The sequence below is a fragment of the Penaeus vannamei genome, chromosome 32 (genome assembly GCF_042767895.1).
Source record: "Penaeus vannamei isolate JL-2024 chromosome 32, ASM4276789v1, whole genome shotgun sequence".
NCBI classification, from domain to species: Eukaryota; Metazoa; Arthropoda; class Malacostraca; order Decapoda; family Penaeidae; genus Penaeus; species Penaeus vannamei.
In genome coordinates this window covers 26,417,520-26,437,519 of record NC_091580.1, presented here as the reverse complement: position 1 = coordinate 26,437,519, position 20,000 = coordinate 26,417,520, and the positions used below count along the sequence as shown (strand labels likewise).

The following is a 20,000-nucleotide window of genomic DNA, read 5'->3' as shown; positions in this document are numbered from 1 at the left end:
TGAACCCTTTAAAACAACTTTGTATTATCAAGTGTCCCCTGTCAAACTTGTCACCCAATGCTGGCTTGGTATATGTAAATTGTAATTGTAAATTTTTTATCCCAAATTTTTTTTCCCACTTTGTAGTGTACAGTAGTATGAAATGTATATATAAACTGATCTTTCCCCAGATGCTCTTGGGAGTCGCGTGTGCAGGGGCTGAAAAGTAAGTAGATAATTCAATGGTGGTATGAAGTATATGCAATATATAAGAATTAACAAGTCTTCCCACATATATTTTTTTAATTTCGCAGATTAAAATGTCAAGGAGAGGGTAGGTTCCCCAATCCAAATTTATGTGGAGCATACTATGACTGCACTCCGAACAATGCTGGTGGCTATGATATGGTAAAAGATGATTGCAGAGGCTTCGCATACAATAGTGGGGCTAGACACTGCAGTGAGAAATTGGTAAGTATTGTCCCAAAAATTTATGTATTGTAAAGATGGTTACTGTATATCTACTTTTTAAACCTCGGCTACAAAGGTTAATTTCTTTTCTCTCAGTGCGAAACTCGAATCAAACGCAGTGTTACTTCAGATAATCATCCTTATTCTCGTATGTGCGAGGGCCTGTCTGACGGATTCTTGTGCGCTAACTGCAAGACGGTGGTCGTGTGCGTGAAAGGGCAAGCTTTCATTCGTCACTGCATCGACAATTTCTTCTGTTCGGAGTTGGCCCAGTTTGGTGGCGGTGTTTGCTATCCAGATCATCCTACGGAATGCAAGTGTGTAAGCCCTAACGACTTCAGGGTGGATCCCTACGACCCTCAAAGGTTCTTCTCTTGCAGGGATGTGGGTTCAAAACCAACTCAATACAGATGCCCAGAGGGTATGGTATTCGATGAAACGGCCAGAGAATGTAGCGCAAATGATTTGCCTCCCTGCAGCACTTCAGGGACTTTTGCGAAGTCTAGCAACTGCAGTGAATACTACACCTGCATTGCTGTGAAAAACGGATGGCTGCAGAAGCACTACATCTGTGGTGCAGGTACAGCGTATAATGCTGTCACTGGTACTTGTGAAAATCCTTGTGTGCTCCTCGAATGCCAGAACGAGGGACGTTTCGCTGACCCTTTAAGCAAACACAATTACTTTGAATGCTACATGTTGGGTGGTAAGTTGAAACAACTGCGTTACACCTGCCCCGAGACCTACAGGTGGGAGGTCCTATCCCCAGGTGTGGGCAAGTGTGTGGAAGAACATGGGGAAGACTTGACTGTTCGCCCCTACGGTGAATGCACAATGCCTAAAGACCTCTGTTGAAGGTCTTGAACAGACCTATTGACGTGCGCATCAACGTTAATTTTAAATACTGTTACGTTATTTTAAATATATATATATATATAAGATATTTGTTAACTTGTCTTTTCTTAATCCCCTGCATCTCTTGTTGAGCTTAGAGCTTAATAAGCTACAAACAAGACTGCTTTATAAAACTAATTTTGGTTATATCAGGGTTGTATTGAATCCTGAAATGTAGATGGCAATTAATGGCATAACCTTTGAAGGTCCAAGAGCATGAGGACTTTATCTAAAGTTTGGACATTGACAAACCAATGGGGCTACAATAGCATAATCCACAGGCATTGGCAATAAAGTCTACTTAGACTTACAATTTTTACTTTCGCCTACAATTTTAAGGGGGAGGGAGGCTTCTGTTTCATTAAGATATTTATAACCAATGTTAAAGCATCTTGATTATTGCAGAGCAATTAAACTGTTTTTTTTTTTTTTTTTAAGTTAGATTTTAGTACCAAACTAAAACCGGTGAACACAATGCTGTAGTCTTGTTTAAGGTCCAAGAGTTAGATTTGAAGGGCGATAGTTGCAATGCGTCAACAATAGAGTACCTTTTAACCTTTGAAGATTAAAGTTGTGATTGGTAGGTCTAGATAAGGGAATTACAAGGGATTCGTGTGTATCCAGGAGGGAATGGAAACGGAGGGAGAATGTACATGGAATTGAGTAGGGGAATTAGTAGGATGGATATCGGTAGTCCCTTCGAGTGTGGAATTGTCTCAAGCATATAGCTTCATCTTCCATACTTTCTCCAATGGAGTTGGTTGGAGAGTTGAGAAAGGCCCTCTTGAGGGGAAGGGGGAAAGGGGGAAGGGTCCGAGGAATAAAGGCAAAGGTAGGAAGGAGGGTGTGATGACCTCCTGGGGGTGGAGGTGGAGGGGCAGGAGGGTGTGATGACCTCCTGGGGGTGGAGGTGGAGGGGTAGGAGGGTGTGATGACAACCTGGGATGGAGGTGGAGGGGTAGGAGGGTGTGATGACAGCCTGGGGGTGGAGGTGGAGGGGAAGGAGGGTGTGATGACATCCTGGGGGTGGAGGTGGAGGGGCAGGAGGGTGTGATGACATCCTGGGGGTGGAGGTGGAGGGGCAGGAGGGTGTGATGACATCCTGGGGGTGGAGGTGGAGGGGTAGGAGGGTGTGATGACAACCTGGGATGGAGGTGGAGGGGTAGGAGGGTGTGATGACATCCTGGGGGTGGAGGTGGAGGGGCAGGAGGGTGTGATGACATCCTGGGGGTGGAGGTGGAGGGGTAGGAGGGTGTGATGACAACCTGGGATGGAGGTGGAGGGGTAGGAGGGTGTGATGACAACCTGGGATGGAGGTGGAGGGGTAGGAGGGTGTGATGACATCCTGGGGGTGGAGGTGGAGGGGTAGGAGGGTGTGATGACATCCTGGGGGTGGAGGTGGAGGGGTAGGAGGGTGTGATGACAACCTGGGATGGAGGTGGAGGGGTAGGAGGGTGTGATGACAACCTGGGATGGAGGTGGAGGGGTAGGAGGGTGTGATGACAACCTGGGATGGAGGTGGAGGGGTAGGAGGGTGTGATGACAACCTGGGATGGAGGTGGAGGGGTAGGAGGGTGTGATGACAACCTGGGATGGAGGTGGAGGGGTAGGAGGGTGTGATGACATCCTGGGGGTGGAGGTGGAGGGGTAGGAGGGTGTGATGACATCCTGGGGGTGGAGGTGGAGGGGTAGGAGGGTGTGATGACAACCGGGGATGGAGGTGGAGGGGTAGGAGGGTGTGATGACAACCTGGGAGGGAGGTGGAGGGGTAGGAGGGTGTGATGACAACCTGGGATGGAGGTGGAGGGGTAGGAGGGTGTGATGACAACCTGGGATGGAGGTGGAGGGGTAGGAGGGTGTGATGACAACCTGGGATGGAGGTGGAGGGGTAGGAGGGTGTGATGACATCCTGGGGGTGGAGGTGGAGGGGCAGGAGGGTGTGATGACATCCTGGGGGTGGAGGTGGAGGGGTAGGAGGGTGTGATGACATCCTGGGGGTGGAGGTGGAGGGGTAGGAGGGTGTGATGACATCCTGGGGGTGGGGGTGGAGGTGGAGGGGTAGGAGGGTGTGATGACCTCCTGGGGGTGGAGGTGGAGGGGTAGGAGGGTGTGATGACATCCTGGGGGTGGAGGTGGAGGGGTAGGAGGGTGTGATGACCTCCTGGGGGTGGAGGTGGAGGGGTAGGAGGGTGTGATGACAACCTGGGATGGAGGTGGAGGGGTAGGAGGGTGTGATGACATCGTGGGGGTGGAGGTGGAGGGGTAGGAGGGGGTGATGACATCCTGGGGGTGGAGGTGGAGGGGTAGGAGGGTGTGATGACATCCTGGGGGTGGAGGTGGAGGGGCAGGAGGGTGTGATGACATCCTGGGGGTGGAGGTGGAGGGGTAGGAGGGTGTGATGACATCCTGGGGGTGGGGGTGGAGGTGGAGGGGTAGGAGGGTGTGATGACATCCTGGGGGGGAGGTGGAGGGGCAGGAGGGTGTGATGACCTCCTGGGGGGGAGGTGGAGGGGTAGGAGGGTGTGATGACCTCCTGGGGGTGGAGGTGGAGGGGTAGGAGGGTGTGATGACAACCTGGGATGGAGGTGGAGGGGTAGGAGGGTGTGATGACCTCCTGGGGGTGGAGGTGGAGGGGTAGGAGGGTGTGATGACATCCTGGGGGTGGAGGTGGAGGGGTAGGAGGGTGTGATGACCTCCTGGGGGTGGAGGTGGAGGGGTAGGAGGGTGTGATGACCTCCTGGGGGTGGAGGTGGAGGGGCAGGAGGGTGTGATGACAACCTGGGATGGAGGTGGAGGGGTAGGAGGGTGTGATGACAACCTGGGATGGAGGTGGAGGGGTAGGAGGGTGTGATGACCTCCTGGGGGTGGAGGTGGAGGGGTAGGAGGGTGTGATGACCTCCTGGGGGTGGAGGTGGAGGGGTAGGAGGGTGTGATGACCTCCTGGGGGTGGAGGTGGAGGGGTAGGAGGGTGTGATGACAACCTGGGATGGAGGTGGAGGGGTAGGAGGGTGTGATGACAACCTGGGATGGAGGTGGAGGGGTAGGAGGGTGTGATGACCTCCTGGGGGTGGAGGTGGAGGGGCAGGAGGGTGTGATGACATCCTGGGGGTGGAGGTGGAGGGGCAGGACGGTGTGATGACCTCCTGCGGCTGGAGGTGGAGGCGTAGGAGCGTGTGATGACACCCTGGGATGGAGGTGGAGGGGTAGGAGGGTGTGATGACCTCCTGGGGGTGGAGGTGGAGGGGCAGGAGGGTGTGATGACATCCTGGGGGTGGAGGTGGAGGGGCAGGAGGGTGTGATGACCTCCTGGGGGTGGAGGTGGAGGGGTAGGAGGGTGTGATGACCTCCTGGGGGTGGAGGTGGAGGGGCAGGAGGGTGTGATGACATCCTGGGGGTGGAGGTGGAGGGGCAGGAGGGTGTGATGACATCCTGGGGATGGAGGTGGAGGGGCAGGAGGGTGTGATGACATCCTGGGGGTGGAGGTGGAGGGGCAGGAGGGTGTGATGACATCCTGGGGGTGGAGGTGGAGGGGCAGGAGGGTGTGATGACATCCTGGGGGTGGAGGTGGAGGGGCAGGGGGGTGTGATGACATCCTGGGGGTGGAGGTGGAGGGGCAGGAGGGTGTGATGACATCCTGGGGGTGGAGGTGGAGGGGCAGGAGGGTGTGATGACATCCTGGGGGTGGAGGTGGAGGGGCAGGAGGGTGTGATGACATCCTGGGGGTGGAGGTGGAGGGGCAGGAGGGTGTGATGACATCCTGGGGGTGGAGGTGGAGGGGCAGGAGGGTGTGATGACATCCTGGGGGTGGAGGTGGAGGGGCAGGAGGATGTGATGACATCCTGGGGGTGGAGGTGGAGGGGCAGGAGGGTGTGATGACATCCTGGGGGTGGAGGTGGAGGGGCAGGAGGGTGTGATGACATCCTGGGGGTGGAGGTGGAGGGGCAGGAGGGTGTGATGACATCCTGGGGGTGGAGGTGGAGGGGCAGGAGGGTGTGATGACCTCCTGGGGGTGGAGGTGGAGGGGTAGGAGGGTGTGATGACCTCCTGGGGGTGGGGATGGAGGTGGAGGTGGAGGGGTAGGAGGGTGTGATGACATCCTGGGGGTGGAGGTGGAGGGGCAGGAGGGTGTGATGACATCCTGGGGGTGGAGGTGGAGGGGCAGGAGGGTGTGATGACATCCTGGGGGTGGAGGTGGAGGGGCAGGAGGGTGTGATGACATCCTGGGGGTGGAGGTGGAGGGGCAGGAGGGTGTGATGACATCCTGGGGGTGGAGGTGGAGGGGTAGGAGGGTGTGATGACACCCTGGGGGTGGAGGTGGAGGGGTAGGAGGGTGTGATGACATCCTGGGGGTGGAGGTGGAGGGGTAGGAGGGTGTGATGACATCCTGGGGGTGGAGGTGGAGGGGCAGGAGGGTGTGATGACATCCTGGGGGTGGAGGTGGAGGGGCAGGAGGGTGTGATGACCTCCTGGGGGTGGAGGTGGAGGGGCAGGAGGGTGTGATGACATCCTGGGGGTGGAGGTGGAGGGGCAGGAGGGTGTGATGACATCCTGGGGGTGGAGGTGGAGGGGCAGGAGGGTGTGATGACATCCTGGGGGTGGAGGTGGAGGGGCAGGAGGGTGTGATGACATCCTGGGGGTGGAGGTGGAGGGGCAGAGCGAGCAACATTACTAGAGGAGGGAGCACAAGAGATCTTGTCGGCGTGATTGCTGTCTGGTTTCACGCAGTAAAACCATTTATTGTATGTTGCTACCTCACTCAAACTTGTAAGTGGGACAGCCTCTAAGATACATCATAGGGGCCGCCGCAGTTAGCACATGTGCGTGTTTGTGCAGGGCAGTTTTATCGGTTATGACTAGGTTAGGCACATAGGGGGCATCAGTCTTTGGATGGCAAGATGTCCGAAGTGCCAACAGTTTTGAGTGGTGGGGAGGTTATGGTCGAACAGGGAGGGGGTTGTCCACTAATGTAGATACTATAGGAAAGGTCATGTTTATGGAAAATAATTTTGGCAGTGGTGTGTTTGTGTTTTTGATGACCGAGGAGGAATGGCGTAGCTGTGTTATTACATCATTGTCTTTGAGGCAGCCGAGTAAGTATTCTCCACAATCTGACCAATAAATATCCACAAGGATACACAGTTACGGTACAAGTATTAAGAGTTGGATGAGGTTCTGCAGGAATGGGGTTGCCAGAGTGATCAGTTAGATTTGATAATGCTATAGCTTCAGTTTCAGATCTGAATTGTTACGAGACGGGAACGATCGCGTCTGGTATGGAAAGGGACTCTGCCCACTTGTATTTGGAGACATTGTTGAAAGAGAAGGATGTTGCCTGAGTAAGGAGCTGTAGAGGGGATCAGCTAAATGGGACAGATTTTTCGTGGGCTAAATAGAGTATTTAGGATATTTATAAGGGTGGTGGCGGTGGTAGGATGGGGACGTGTTGAGGGTGGTTGTATTAGAGATGGAGAATAAGGGAAGACGAGGCGATTGGTGAAGAAAGCTGTGGGGTTGAGATGAAGTTGGGCGAGGTGGCCATGACTTTGGTGGATAATGCACTAGTAGGAACTGAGGAGTGAGTAGTTGTAGTGTTCAAGGTAGTGGTCAAAGGAAGAGCCTTGGGTTGGGGAGCCTCAATACCTCGTAATACCCATATTAATCTTCATTACTGGCCATGGGAAACCTTGACTATTAGGGGAAATAAACAGCCCACCCCTCAGGGTCCCTTTGAGGGGTAAGGGATTAGGAGACGGGGACTGAGGCCCAATGTAGGTGATCACCCCTGCCTTGGATCTCATCCCTCGCCCTAATTTTTTGTCCTTCCTTTTCTCCATGTACATCCTTAGTGTGAGACCGTACTGAGAAGATGGAAGACTGCCTCTGTCAGTCCTGAACGAACTTTGTCAGTGACATTTCCTTTATCCTTCCATCACCAAACCAACAGTTTGACTTTATGGGGGGGGGTCCTTCCAAGGCAGACCCTATTGCTATATTATATACACGGCTAATGACCATCCTGACAGTAAAAAAAAAAAAAAAAAAAAAAAAAAAATACATTAATACAAATTTCGGTGGGGTATCAGATACTATTCAAAAATCCTATTATATAGTAATAACAAAGAAATTTCCACGAAAGGACAGTTATTAAAAGAAACCTCCAGATGAGCGAGCCCTACGAAAGAATTGGTTATTTGAACATTTAAGCCCAGGAACAGGGTCTTCACCTTTAACATGGTGAGTAGAAAAAAATAAGGTTCCACAATTTTGTTTTTTCAGATGTTACTGGCACTGCTAAACAGGCAAGGTTGGGCACAGGGCAGCTGGGTTGAGGCCAGAAACACTTAAATTCCATTTCGTGGTCGGACAGGGTAGGATAATACAAGTCTCATGGGGGAGGTCATAGTTATGACCGCTAATCTTAAATATTACCAACTCGAGGAAGAATAGTGTAGCACTGCCATGATACAGAATCGTCAAAAAGGCCGGCAAGTCGGATTTGCATTTTTTTTTTCTTTTTTTTACCTTCCTGGAAAAGGGGTCGTAGGAATTGCAGAGAGGTTTGCAGATACTTTAGGAGGATGAGGAAGGGTGGATGACTGTGGAATGAGGTAGTCCTAGTGGGGAAGACCAGGATGGATAGTAACGAGGGGGAGGGGTTGACAATTTAAGGCGTTTTAAGCAGGGAAAGTTCTTGCCTGAAATCTCAAGCATTTCGCTTGCTTTCGCAAGCGACCTCCGTAGATGGCTAGACTTGCGCTTGCTAAGTCAAGCGGTGTACCGTCACCATGGCAATAGCGTCAGTCGTCTACCGTACTGATCACGATCCTTCGAATGCGGGCGTTGGCCAGGAACTCGGCTTAATATAAATATTTTTTTCATGGTAAGATCAGATATCTGATTCTGTAATTTTCTTGAATATGATTTTAAAGAAATTGAAATTAACTGAAAACGAAAGGAGATAGTGGAGATTATGGGAATAAAGTGTTTTACTTAAAGTTTCTTATTTATAAGTTGAACAATTTACCTCGTACTGTACTGTTACTCCTCGTCTCTAAATCAAGAATATATCTGCTATTCTATGAAATGAATATTTCAAGTTAAAAAAGTTAGGAATTCTAGCAACATTCTTCTGTTGACATTGTATTCGATTTATATTTAACCTAATAAAATAGGATATGGGAATGGGTAGGCCTATATATTAATTCAAGAATGTTCATTTGTTTTGATAATGCATCAGAATGAAAGGGCTGCCAATCGGAAGTGTCTCATTGTTTTAGAGGCACTTAAAGTGCAATATTTTCTCCTAAAGATGTTTGGGTAGATTTACTCTGCCATCTTGATGCGTCGCTAGCTTGTCAGTTATTTTGAAATGCGCGCCCAAATTGTTTACCAACCGCCAATGGAATAGACTCCACTCCAGATTTATGCATTAGTTCTCTTTCCGGGATTGTTGGTGGGAATACTTGTCTATTGGTTTTAAAACCCAAATATGTATATACTGTGTTATTTTGACATTTCTATGTTCTCCAATGACTTATGATTTGTACTTAATAGAACAGGGCTTGCCTGCTTTGGAAGGCGCTTGAAGCCGGGAACGGTACAGCGCTTGGCCTATCGGCAAGAATTCTTGCTCAAGCGCTCCCCTGCTTAAAACGCTTTTAGATTGCAGTAGATGGAATGTAGAGGGTTGGGAGAGGAATGCGTGCATTCTCCTCTATCCAGCCAAGTCGGAGTTGCAAGTAAATAATGAGGAAACTAACAGTAGTAGGGGCCGCGGTTAATGTTCAGGTGGAGGTTAGGGAACTACCGAAATCAATTTTATATAATCTGGGTGAAGGGGGGCGAGTTTTAATACCCTTAGTAAATGGTGAGCCTATAGTAAAAAGTGGTGGAGAAACCCATGGTCTTCACAAGTACCTTAGTAAGTTTAGAGTAGGAAAATAATTGCAGAATTAGTTTGACCGAGGGCTGAGGTCAAAGTCAGGGGTGATTCCTTCATAGTCAGTGGTAGGCAAGGCGATTTTAGTTTTGCTTATGGTGGTTGGAGATTGAAGGAGTTCCAGTACAATAAATAAGGAAGTGTTTGTGTGAATGATTGAACTACTATCACTGCTCATACCGTTTGCACAAAATTATCCATTTCTCTACATTTATATATATATATGGCTATCTTGGTTATTCCTGGTGTTACGTAAACATTTCTTAGTATATTTACTTAAGGATATGGAAATATTAACGAATATTTGCATTTATTAAAGCATGGCACATCGAAGTAGATGCCTGGCCCTAATCCACCGTTGCCATAGGGTAGCCCTTGCAACAGTAACAGCATGCTGACCTGTAAGAAAAAATGGCTAGTATTTTACCTAGAACAAATTCTGCTTTGGTTACCAGTTAACCAAAATTGTGTGTTTACAGGTTCATTACGTTATATAGTCTACAAACACAAACATTACCTACCCTACATTGAGATAATTACTAACCAGGACAAGTCATATGATGTAGCAGTTTATTGGTCCGGTTCCAATATTCTTACAAAATCATCCGAGTCTCAGGTTTCCAACTCGGAAGTCATTATCCCTCACAGGTGCATTCCACAGGTTCATCTGGGTAGCAGATGAACCTGTCAAACTGGGTCAGAAGTTATTCAGAAGTCAAATTCACGCCTTAGTTCCCTGAAAATGAGCCATTTATTAGCAAGTTTCTTCAACCAAGTATAGAAACTTATTCCAACACGAGCATAACTTACACCATTATCTGCAAAGAGGGCACTCCCCTTAGCCCCCGCCCCCAATACCTTACCCATTGTCGTAGGGGGCTAAGGAGAGACTGGTCCTATGTAGTGGAAATCCCAACCCTGGACCTGTGCCCTTGCCTCAACTAATTTTGCTTGGGCTTTTCTCCTTTCCTTTTTCATCCCCGTTTATCCACATCCTTAAGTGGGACGGTCGTGCTGAAAGGATGAAAAATAGGTTAGTCCTGAACTGCTTTAGTAGTGCTGTAGGTAAAGGGTTAAGAGGGAAGATCAGAGTACAAACATTCATAAATTGAGTACTACTTCAATCTCACGGAGCATTTTTATTGCTTAAAGTTCAGAACTAAGCTCTTGTTAAACATTAAAGATGAAGAATTCTATTTAATTGGTGGGGGTTGAAAGTTCATTTATGAAGAATTAGGACTAAATTGGTTTAGCAAATTTCCTAGATCTAAAGTGATACGATAAATGCTTTTTTTTCCCATTGTGGCAGATTAGAGTAGCTTAAAATGAAGCTTGAAGTTTTTAAAAGTAAAAATATCAACTGGCAAATTACTAATCATGGGAGTTGCGTATGTTATGTAATGTCACATTTGACTTACAAATTTTACCTGGTAACCAAAGGTCTGCCAAAATGCGTTTTAAGTCACATGGCACTGTGCAGAAAGGCAGGTTACCAGATTCAAGGTGCGATAGAATTTACAATTAGGTATACAATAATTTAAATCCATCCTGATCTAAAATCACCTGGCAATGTAGTTTGGGAGGAAAACTATACTCCCCTGGTTACCTACTGGTCTTAACACTCAAGCCTATTAAATCCTTAAAATTCAGAGGAACTAAAAATAAGCACAGTAGGAAGACGAACATACAAATCACTGCTTGTATGGACAGGTTATGCCTGAATCATGCATTCCGAATGACTATGCACAGGATTTTCGATTTCCTTGCACCATCAAGAAAAAAAATAACATTCACCATCCTACCACCAAGGAAAAAAAATCACCATCCTATCAAGAAAAAATAACTCAATCAAGTCATTACATTCAAGCATTAATTTTGAGGTCTTTATAAAGATTTTATCTTCAGCCATCTGTACCTGTACAAAGCATGGGGAATGGAGAATGGAGTAATTATTAAATGACCGTTTATGACGGTAATTAGATCGGGAAACAGAATCCGTTTCAGGCATAATCAACAAGATAATGCTTTGTTAGACATGGAACAGAAGGGGACACTTTACTGTATGTTTTTTTTTTTAAATCTAAAGAGCTTATTTCTAATAACCAACCAGGAAAATTTTCAATACATGCTTTGATATTAAATTACTTCATATTAATATTCATTCAAAATATTAATTCTGTAATCTCCTTGCATGTCAAATTCACTACAAACTTTGACAAGGCTAAAAAAAACTTGTACGAAGGGGGAACATCCTTATGCTACAGGCTACCTATCATTCAAAGCCCTAGTTGGAGAGTAGACAGCTCTTCTAAAATCTAAGTCTAGGATATCCATTTGCCTTTACCAGCATGGCCGTGTGACTATGATAGTGGGAAGTGAAAACATTTGAGTAGAATCTAGTAATGACCAGGACTTAAAATAGCCATTAAGTCGATTACATCGTCACTTATATCAATTTAAAAACTTTTAAATAGCTGGTTGAATAAATGAAAATGTTTAAACTAATACAAGCCAATTACAAATTAAAAGCTAATAGCAGTGGTTACAGGTCTCCACACCTAACTTTATTCTTACTGTGCTGTGGCTTGTATTTTCATATCACTTTACATGAAACTTTCATTAGCATTTTAAAATTAATCAACAGTACAAATCTCCGAACTATGCAGATGGCATAAAAGTAAAAAAAAAAAAAAAATCTATTATCTAAGGTGTCTAAACCAAAGTGCTACTGTAAGTTCATAAAAAGCTTGCACAACACTTCCATGCATAGAGATTAAGAGTCCATATAGCTTACCTATGTTTATAGCAGAGGCTGCACTGCTCCAGCTTCTAAAGCAGTGGTTTCCATCCCCATGGTTGCAACCCAAATTAGGCGAGGATTTTTCTGATGATCCCAGAGGATCTGCAAGAAAGATTCTACCGTTTAAGACATTGGGACTTCCTAGACAATTACAAAATTATTCTCTGTGACGAGAATGAACCTAGTGATCATTTCCTTAGCAATCACAACCAACAATCTTAATGTGTTAAGGCCTGATAGCAAGGGAGGGCATGAAGTATCAGGGAAATTATGGGGTAAAACAGGCCAAAGAGAACAAATGTGTAAAATCAGCACAAAAACCCTTAAAATCCCATAATGAAATTATGAACGTGTCCTCCATCTTTGAAAGTACGAACCAACATGCTAACCTTATACAGGAACCCAACCCAACTTTCAGTAAATTCTACTGGAATTCACACCACCTAATACGTCCTGGCTAATAAGCAACCTAATTCCAAGTCAAACTTTATTCAACAATCTAAGTTGCCGTGACTAGGCGTGCCCGAGGGGAGGGTTGATGGGGGCTCTGGTCTTTCTTAACCTTGGTGTACCACAAGAGTAAGGCTGTATCCACACCAGTGACGTGTTGCTTTGAGACAAATAGGAAAACCTTGTGGGGGACAATACAAGACGTTCCATTAAAAATATGAGATGTATGTGACATGGGCCATGTTACATGTTCAGAGACCTGTCAGCAATAACAGTACTTAGTGAAACTCCACTCCATGTTAGGTCTGACATCACCTCGTCCACACCAGAATGGCTAACATTGCCTAACAAATCCGTACCAACATGTCTATGATGGTCTATAAGTTAGAAATTTTCTATGACTTAATTTGTTACACAAATTGTCAGTCTTATGCTCTTACTATGTTTTGTCACAGGTCTTACCAGCCTTTATATTTGAGACCCCAAACTTCCCTTTGCTTCAGTCTTATTTTCTGGATGCCTTGGTTTCTATGCACTTTCCGGCAATTTGGGGCACTTTACAGGGTCACATCAAGCTGTAACAGTTACTGAGGTCAATTTCTCCTGCATTACCACAATTGTCTTACAAAGGAACCTGAATCTATGCAACACTGAAAACTAAAACTTCCTCACCGGTGTTTTGTCAAGTAATGGCGATCGCAAGATTAAAGTACCTCAGTTGAAAGCACAAATGCACATTAGGTTTCTAAAAAAATAGCATAAGACTATCAAAACGTAAAAAAAAAAAGCTTACTGAAATAAAATAATGCATGCATTAGGAAAAAAAAAAAAAAAAAAAAAAACAGACGTATTAACAAAATAGTCTTCACAAATGCGTTGTAATATATGAACTAGTTGAAAGCCCACAAGGACAAGTTAAGCAGTCATGTAAATATTTGTGGTGTAAAACAAGGCAAAGAACTTAAAGATCGACCCATCTTTTTCAATCATTTATCTCCTCCATTTTCGATTTGTGCACCTTGTATCATTGATGAAAAAGTCTTAGTTTATATCAAGGTAATCATTCCATACACTTTAGTGTAACCCTGACCGTTATCCACTAAATTTACCCAAAATAAATTATCAAGTAGCTGTACATGCAGCCAATTTCAAATGCCTCTATATATTGTAAATAAACCGAAATAGAATAACAAAACATGCAAGTACGTGAAAATTGTACTATTAGATGTTAATTTAAAATCGCAAATCTAAGTTTTGAGACTAGGGTCAGACCAAAAACTTAGTAGTTGGTATACAAGGGCAATATCACTTCCTGCAATATATATGGATATAATTAATGCAGCAATTATATTTTGGTCAATGTGGATAATATGGTAGTGCCTGGTTTTCGAAACCCTTGATTTATCGACAGGAAATCACCTACTTCAACAATTAGCGTTTTTTTTTTTTTCTTTTTCCAAATTGTAGATTTCCATTGCCAATCTCAATTTGTTAGTACCAATAGCTGGGGAGAGTATGAAGTATTAGGTTCTTATGGGGTCAAACAGACTTAAGAGAAAACCGTATAAAGCTAGCACAAGAGGTTTATGAAACTACGGACATACCCGCCATCTGAAAATCTACGGACCAATACCAAAGTCTACGGGAAATCACAAATTCCAGACCAGAAGAAACGTCCTGACCCACAACCCAATTTCACCAATCAAAGTTAGCATTGTAGCGATACTTTTACTCTCATATCCATTATCTTGCCCCCGAGTGAGTATTCCACGTGTAAGGTGTGCTATTTCTATGTATGAGTGTTAGTCTGTATGTATGCATAAGAAGAGTTAATTTACCTCCCCGCAGGACATAGCCGAGCGGACGTGGTTAGATCCAGGCAAGAATAATTAGTTAAGAATATATAGTCAGTATCTGATTAATCAGTTAATAGAATTAAAGAATAAAAGAAAGACAAGATCAAGCTTATTAAATATTTTATTTCATTATCGAGAGGTCTCACTCCTTTCCACATCATGTGTTACTTCTCTGGCCTGGCCATGAGTTTGACCATAAATCTACCTATAAAACCATCGATAAAATGTGCAAAATAATAAAATGTAATAAAGATAAAATTCAACAATACCCAAAAGGGATATTGCTGAGAGAAGCACGGTAATGAGAGCGAGCAGAGTGCTCATGAGCAAGAGGCCGTCTGCTCCTGAATAACTTTTTTTAATTTTGTTGGATTTCTTGGCTATCAACCAGCGGCATGTGGCCAAGGTTATTATAGCCAATGGATCCTATTTATTCTTTCAATCTAAACAAGGTCAAAGTTTTGTCTCCCTTAGAAAAGCGATTACTCTATGTATTATTTTTTCATCATATATTTTTTATTGTAAATTATTTATAATTCTGAAATAATTTTGAAGTTGATGTCTATTTTGGTTGTATTTATGGCAGGAAGTTAATATATGGTTTATTGTTATGGTGGTATTGCAAGTTGGGCATTGTGGTGGGATGGTCTTTTCTATGTAGGGAGTGAGGTGTGTCAATCTTGTAGCGTTGACCCTTAGGCGGGCCAACACCACCACCTCCCTTCTAATTTTCCTGTGGGCTGTGTCCCACACTTCTATGTTGGGCCTGATTTTATTAGGCATTTGCAGGTCGGTCCACTCACTTTGCCACAGATGGATTTTTGCTTTTATAAGAGACAAAACACCTGAGATCTGTCCGGTCTATGCTGAGGTCCAGATCGTCAGTTGACCCGGCTAGTCGGTCAGCCTGTTCATTGCCATGGTTACCAGAGTGGCCTGGCACCCATATCAGCTTGATTGATTTGTTGGCACTATGTAGCTTACGAATGATATTACCCAGTTCATTTTGAGTGGTTTGTAATGATTTAATGGCTTTAAGTGAACTTAATGAATCAAAAAATGACTATTCTATCGTGGGTCGTCGATAGTGCAAAATCAATAGCTTTATCAATTGCAAAAAGTTCGGCAATAAAGATCGATGTATGATTCGGCAGTCTGAATCTCAACTCACATTCAGTCGACCATACACCTGCACCCACTACTTGCTCGGTCTTGGAGCCGTCGGTGTATATATGAAAAAAAAAAAAAAAAGGAAGATGTTTTACAAGGATCTCTCAGAACCTCTGGCGTACCTCCACCTCCGGCGCCATGGCCTTGGTTGATGGAAGCCAAGCTTCCATGATGGTAAAATTGGGCGTTTCCCATGGCGCTATATTTGTTTGAACCAGGGTATCGATGGTAGAGCGATCTATACCGAATTTAACGATGAGGTCGTGGAGTCTTGTAGTAAAGGGCCTAATGGCACCATTACCATTAGGGTGGCTCGGGTCTCGAGCCACCTTCGCGGCATAGGTCAGCGCCAGCTGGCCGCGTCTGAGTCAGAGGGGAGGTACTCCACCTCAAGACGCTCAATCCTTGTACATTTGAGGGCTCCAAGACATCTACGCACACATGCATTCTGCACAACATCCAAACCTTTCAAAGTTGAGGCCGATGCCGAACCATACACGATTGACCCATAATCTACTTTAGATCAGGTCTTTATATACCATTAGCTAAGACTTTCTATCAGCTCCCCATTTATTTCCAGAAATGCACTTTAATAAATTTAGTGCTTTTTGACATTTATTCTTTAATTGACCAATGTGGTCTTTCCAATTAAGACTACGATCAAAAAGTTCAAGAAATCTAGCAGAATTTTGAATATGTATTGGGTGATGGTCTAGAGTTAGCCTGATGTTCGGCATTCTCCTGTGTGAAAAAATTACCCCAATACTCTTTCTTGTGGAAAACTTAAAACCCCACTGGAGGCCCCAGTTATGAATCATATCGTGCCAATTGGATGCGATTTGCTGAGAATTCTGCATTACTGCTGGAATGCCATAATGCACAATCATCAGCGTACAGTGAGTATTTAAGATTCCGAGGGGGAGCTGGTAAAATGTCATTTATCATACATAAAAATAAAGTAGGTGACAAGACACTCCCTTGTGGGCCCCCGTTTGCCTGTACAAAAATGTCCGAGTAAGTGACATTGTCAGAAACCAATTTGACAGCAAAAGTTCTGTCAAATGAAAATTTGAATAAAACAAGGCAAGTTTGCATGTAATCCAAAAGCATAAAGTTTTCTGAGTAGGCCATATCGCCATGTCATGTCGTAGGCTTTTTTAATGTCTAAAAATACTGAAATCGAAAAATGCTTTTTGGCAATTGCCTTTTGAATATGACTGGCCAGTTTTATTAGCTGATCGAGAGTTTGGCGTCCTTTTCGGAAACCGCACTGCTCGTCAACTAGTACATTCCTGGAATTTAAAAAATGCAATAGCCTACTGCTAACAATTCATTCCATGACCTTGCATAAGCAACTTGTCAACGCAATTGGGCTGTAGGAGATGGCATGTTTGGGATTACCCCCTCCTTTCAATATGGGAATGATATGGGCGAAGTGCCATGAGTTTGGAAAAGTCTGGCTTTTCCAAATTTCATTGTACACTTCTTGCAACTTAATCATGGCTTCATGATTAAGATGCTTTATCATCTCATACCGAATCTCATCGGGGCCTGGGGACGTTCCTCTACAGGCTTCTAGGGCTCGGACAAGCTCATTCATTGAAAGATCTTATTTGAAATCAAGTTCATCTCCTGGGGCAAAGTGTATGGGTTGCAGCTCAGCCGCTTCCTTGATGGTCAGGAATGCGGGATGGTAGTTGTCTGAGCTGCTTGTATAAGAGAATTGCCTGGCGAGTGCAATAGCAATGTCTAGGTGAATCTAAATTGGTACCCTCATGAAAGTTTTTAATTTTGAAAGATGTTTTTTTCCTATTGATCTTATTAACAATGAACCAAACCTGTATTATTTTTGTATTGCTGTTAATGGTAGAGACAAAGCTTTGCCAGGAGTCTCTTTTGGCTTGTCTGATTGTTCTACAAGCCCTAGCTCTTGCTAGTTTGTAATTGCAAAAGTTCTCGTTTGTGATGTTTTTGAAAAGCCTGTAGGCCCTATTGCGTTCACACAGTACCCTGCAGCAATCTGGTGTCCACCATGGAACTCTATGCTTAACGCTATCTGTCGAAGTCTTAGGAATGGATTCCATTGCTGCATCTAAAATAGAATTTTGAATATTGCTTACTTTATCATCAATGGTTTCTCCAACAAGTTCGAGCTTGATGCTCCTTGTGAAGGCGACCCAGTCTGCTCTTTTTACGTTAAATTTAGGTGTTGAAGGCGTTCTGGTTGTGTCGCATGAATATTTAATAAAAATAGGAAAGTGGTCACTTCCCAACGAGTCGTCAATGGTGTGCCACAGGCACTTGGCTGCTACTGTTGAAGAGACCAGAGATAGGTCAATATAGCTCAAATTACCTGTATTATCGTCCACTCGCGTTGGACTACCATCGTTCTGGATTAAATCGAAATCATTGATAAGCTTTACTTGCTCACCTCTACCATCCACCCGAAGGGAACCCCATAATGTATGATGAGCATTAAAATCGCCTACAATTACTTTATTCTGGTGCAGACTATCCTGAAGAGCAGAGAGCTCATCATAAATTACCACATTGTCAGGTGGACAATAAATTGAACATATAGCCAGATACGTGTTATTGACTTTCACTTTGCATGCGACTATCTCCAAAGTAGAATCTATAGTCACTTCTGTAAAAGGGAGGTTTTGGTGGATGTACATGGCGACTCCGCCTCCACCCCTACCCTCTCGATCCTTCCGACGTAGATGGTAGTAACAACGAAACTAAATCATTGGAAATGAGGTGGTTTAAATGGGTCTCTTGTAGGACGATAATATCGGGAGCATAAGACGAGGCTAATAATCTGAGGTCATTTACTCTAGTTCTGAGACTTCGACAGTTTCATTGTATAATGATGAACGCGAAGATTACGTTTTATGGGGTTTAGAAGTGCCTTGTCCACCTTTTTTTCACATTTTTCTGGGAGGGAGGTGCCTCCTCTCCCGAGCTTCCCGAGGACCTCTCGCGGGAAGATTTGGAGACAATAGCCTCCATGTCCTGCGCCTCTCTGCGAGGGAGACGCCCGGTTGAAGATGATCTGCTCCGAGGAGCAGACCAAAAACCAGACGAAGTCCTAACAGGAGTCGCCTGGACAGGAAGGTGTGATCCAGATTGTGATTTGGTATCATCCTCCTTACGTTGCTTCTTTTGCTGGGTTGATTCAGCAATTTGTTTAATGGTTTTGTTCAATTCAACAATCTGACTCATTAATTCTTTTACTGTTTCCTTAAGTTCTGCAATTTCTTTGTCCTTAGCGTGCGGCGCATATGTCTGCCGCGAAGGACCGCCCATGAACCTGAAAAGCGAAGTACATTTTCGTCATTTATAGGTGAATAAGAGCCTGCTGTAGCTTAATCTGTTACATGCTATTTCTTAAGCTCTGTAAGATAGCGGTGTCCATCTCCCTTTATCACTGTGCGTCACATAAACGGTTAACCTAAATCCGTAATTTTCATTTTTACATAAAACCTGCGGCGCTGCTCACATTGGGCAGGAATGCGCTGTGCAGCATGGACATGGCGTCCTCCATGGAGACGCCGCTCTTTCAGTTATTGCTTTTGCATGCTACATTTATTAGTTTATTGATGGGAATAATGCTAGAGCCCCCTTCTATATACGCAAATCGAGTCAAATCATACTCCCGAGAGCTTTGTGCACTCGTTTCGAGTATTTTTCGTCACCATGGCGTTCATGCCGGCAAGTTCATGTCACCCGACTATCAAAAGTTTTCCCGTGACATGACCGCAACGTCATCTGGGTCAAATTTGTGCGGTTATTGTACTCCGAATCAATGGCGATGTATGCAATTGACAATTTGTTAGCATTTAATATTTCTCATTAATACTGCGTTTGATAATTTTCTACCTGCGTTTACTTTAATACAAGACATAAACAATTAGTTACTCGTATTCGTTTAATATTTGATTATACATATTTCGTGCAATATGCAATGTGTGTAAAACGCCGGTTCTCGTTATAACCTATTTAAATGTTAATAACCTTCTATTGTCACAGCTCCTTAAATATACTACGTCACATTTTGTCGATGTGGTCGTTTTTCTGCAGATAAATGTATTTTGCGATTTCTAAAAAAATCTGCCGGCTTTCTATTGTCTATTTCACACGTAAACCTTACACAGTTGATAAGACAGACACTACGTTTTTTGTGCCAGATTGCACGGGTTTCCGAAAATAGCGAGTTCTGATTGGTCAAGAACTACTGACGTCATTTCCCTCAGTTTTCATTGGCCAAGATTTGTCGCCGTTTGTCATACACTAAAACTGCTACCTTAACAATAATTGCTCGTTAAACATTGTGTTCATGTCGTAATGTTTCACACTATTCATTTATTATCGACAATTCTTATAAATGTGCGTTGAAGTCCACGAAAAAATTAAATCGTTCCGTAACACTTTTCTATTT

The 20,000-nt window shown here is 44.6% G+C and overlaps 2 protein-coding genes across 5 annotated transcripts in view; one reads left to right on the top strand and one right to left on the bottom strand.

Moving 5' to 3' along the window:
- The window catches only part of LOC113809182 (uncharacterized), a 3,229-nt gene extending 1,828 nt beyond the window's left edge, over positions 1-1,401 (top strand). For both annotated transcript variants that reach the window (XM_027360707.2, XM_027360708.2), the window contains exons 2-4: positions 171-205; positions 294-450; positions 547-1,401. In XM_027360707.2, coding sequence (XP_027216508.2) covers positions 171-205; positions 294-450; positions 547-1,305 — 951 coding nt within the window. In that variant the 3' untranslated portion in view covers positions 1,306-1,401. The remainder of the gene's footprint in view (positions 1-170; positions 206-293; positions 451-546) is intronic.
- Positions 1,402-9,581: 8,180 nt separating this feature from the next.
- Positions 9,582-20,000, bottom strand: part of LOC113809177 (uncharacterized) — a 105,561-nt gene continuing 95,142 nt past the window's right edge. For 2 of the 3 annotated variants that reach the window (XR_011399902.1, XM_070144829.1), the window contains exons 4-5: positions 9,828-10,019; positions 9,582-9,682 (exon numbers count right to left, since the gene is read on the bottom strand). The gene's annotated coding sequence lies outside the window, so the exon portion shown is untranslated. Of the gene's footprint in view, positions 9,683-9,827; positions 10,020-10,146; positions 10,298-12,077; positions 12,186-12,995; positions 13,198-20,000 lie in introns of those variants that run through there. The other variant, XR_011399903.1, reaches the window with a different exon arrangement.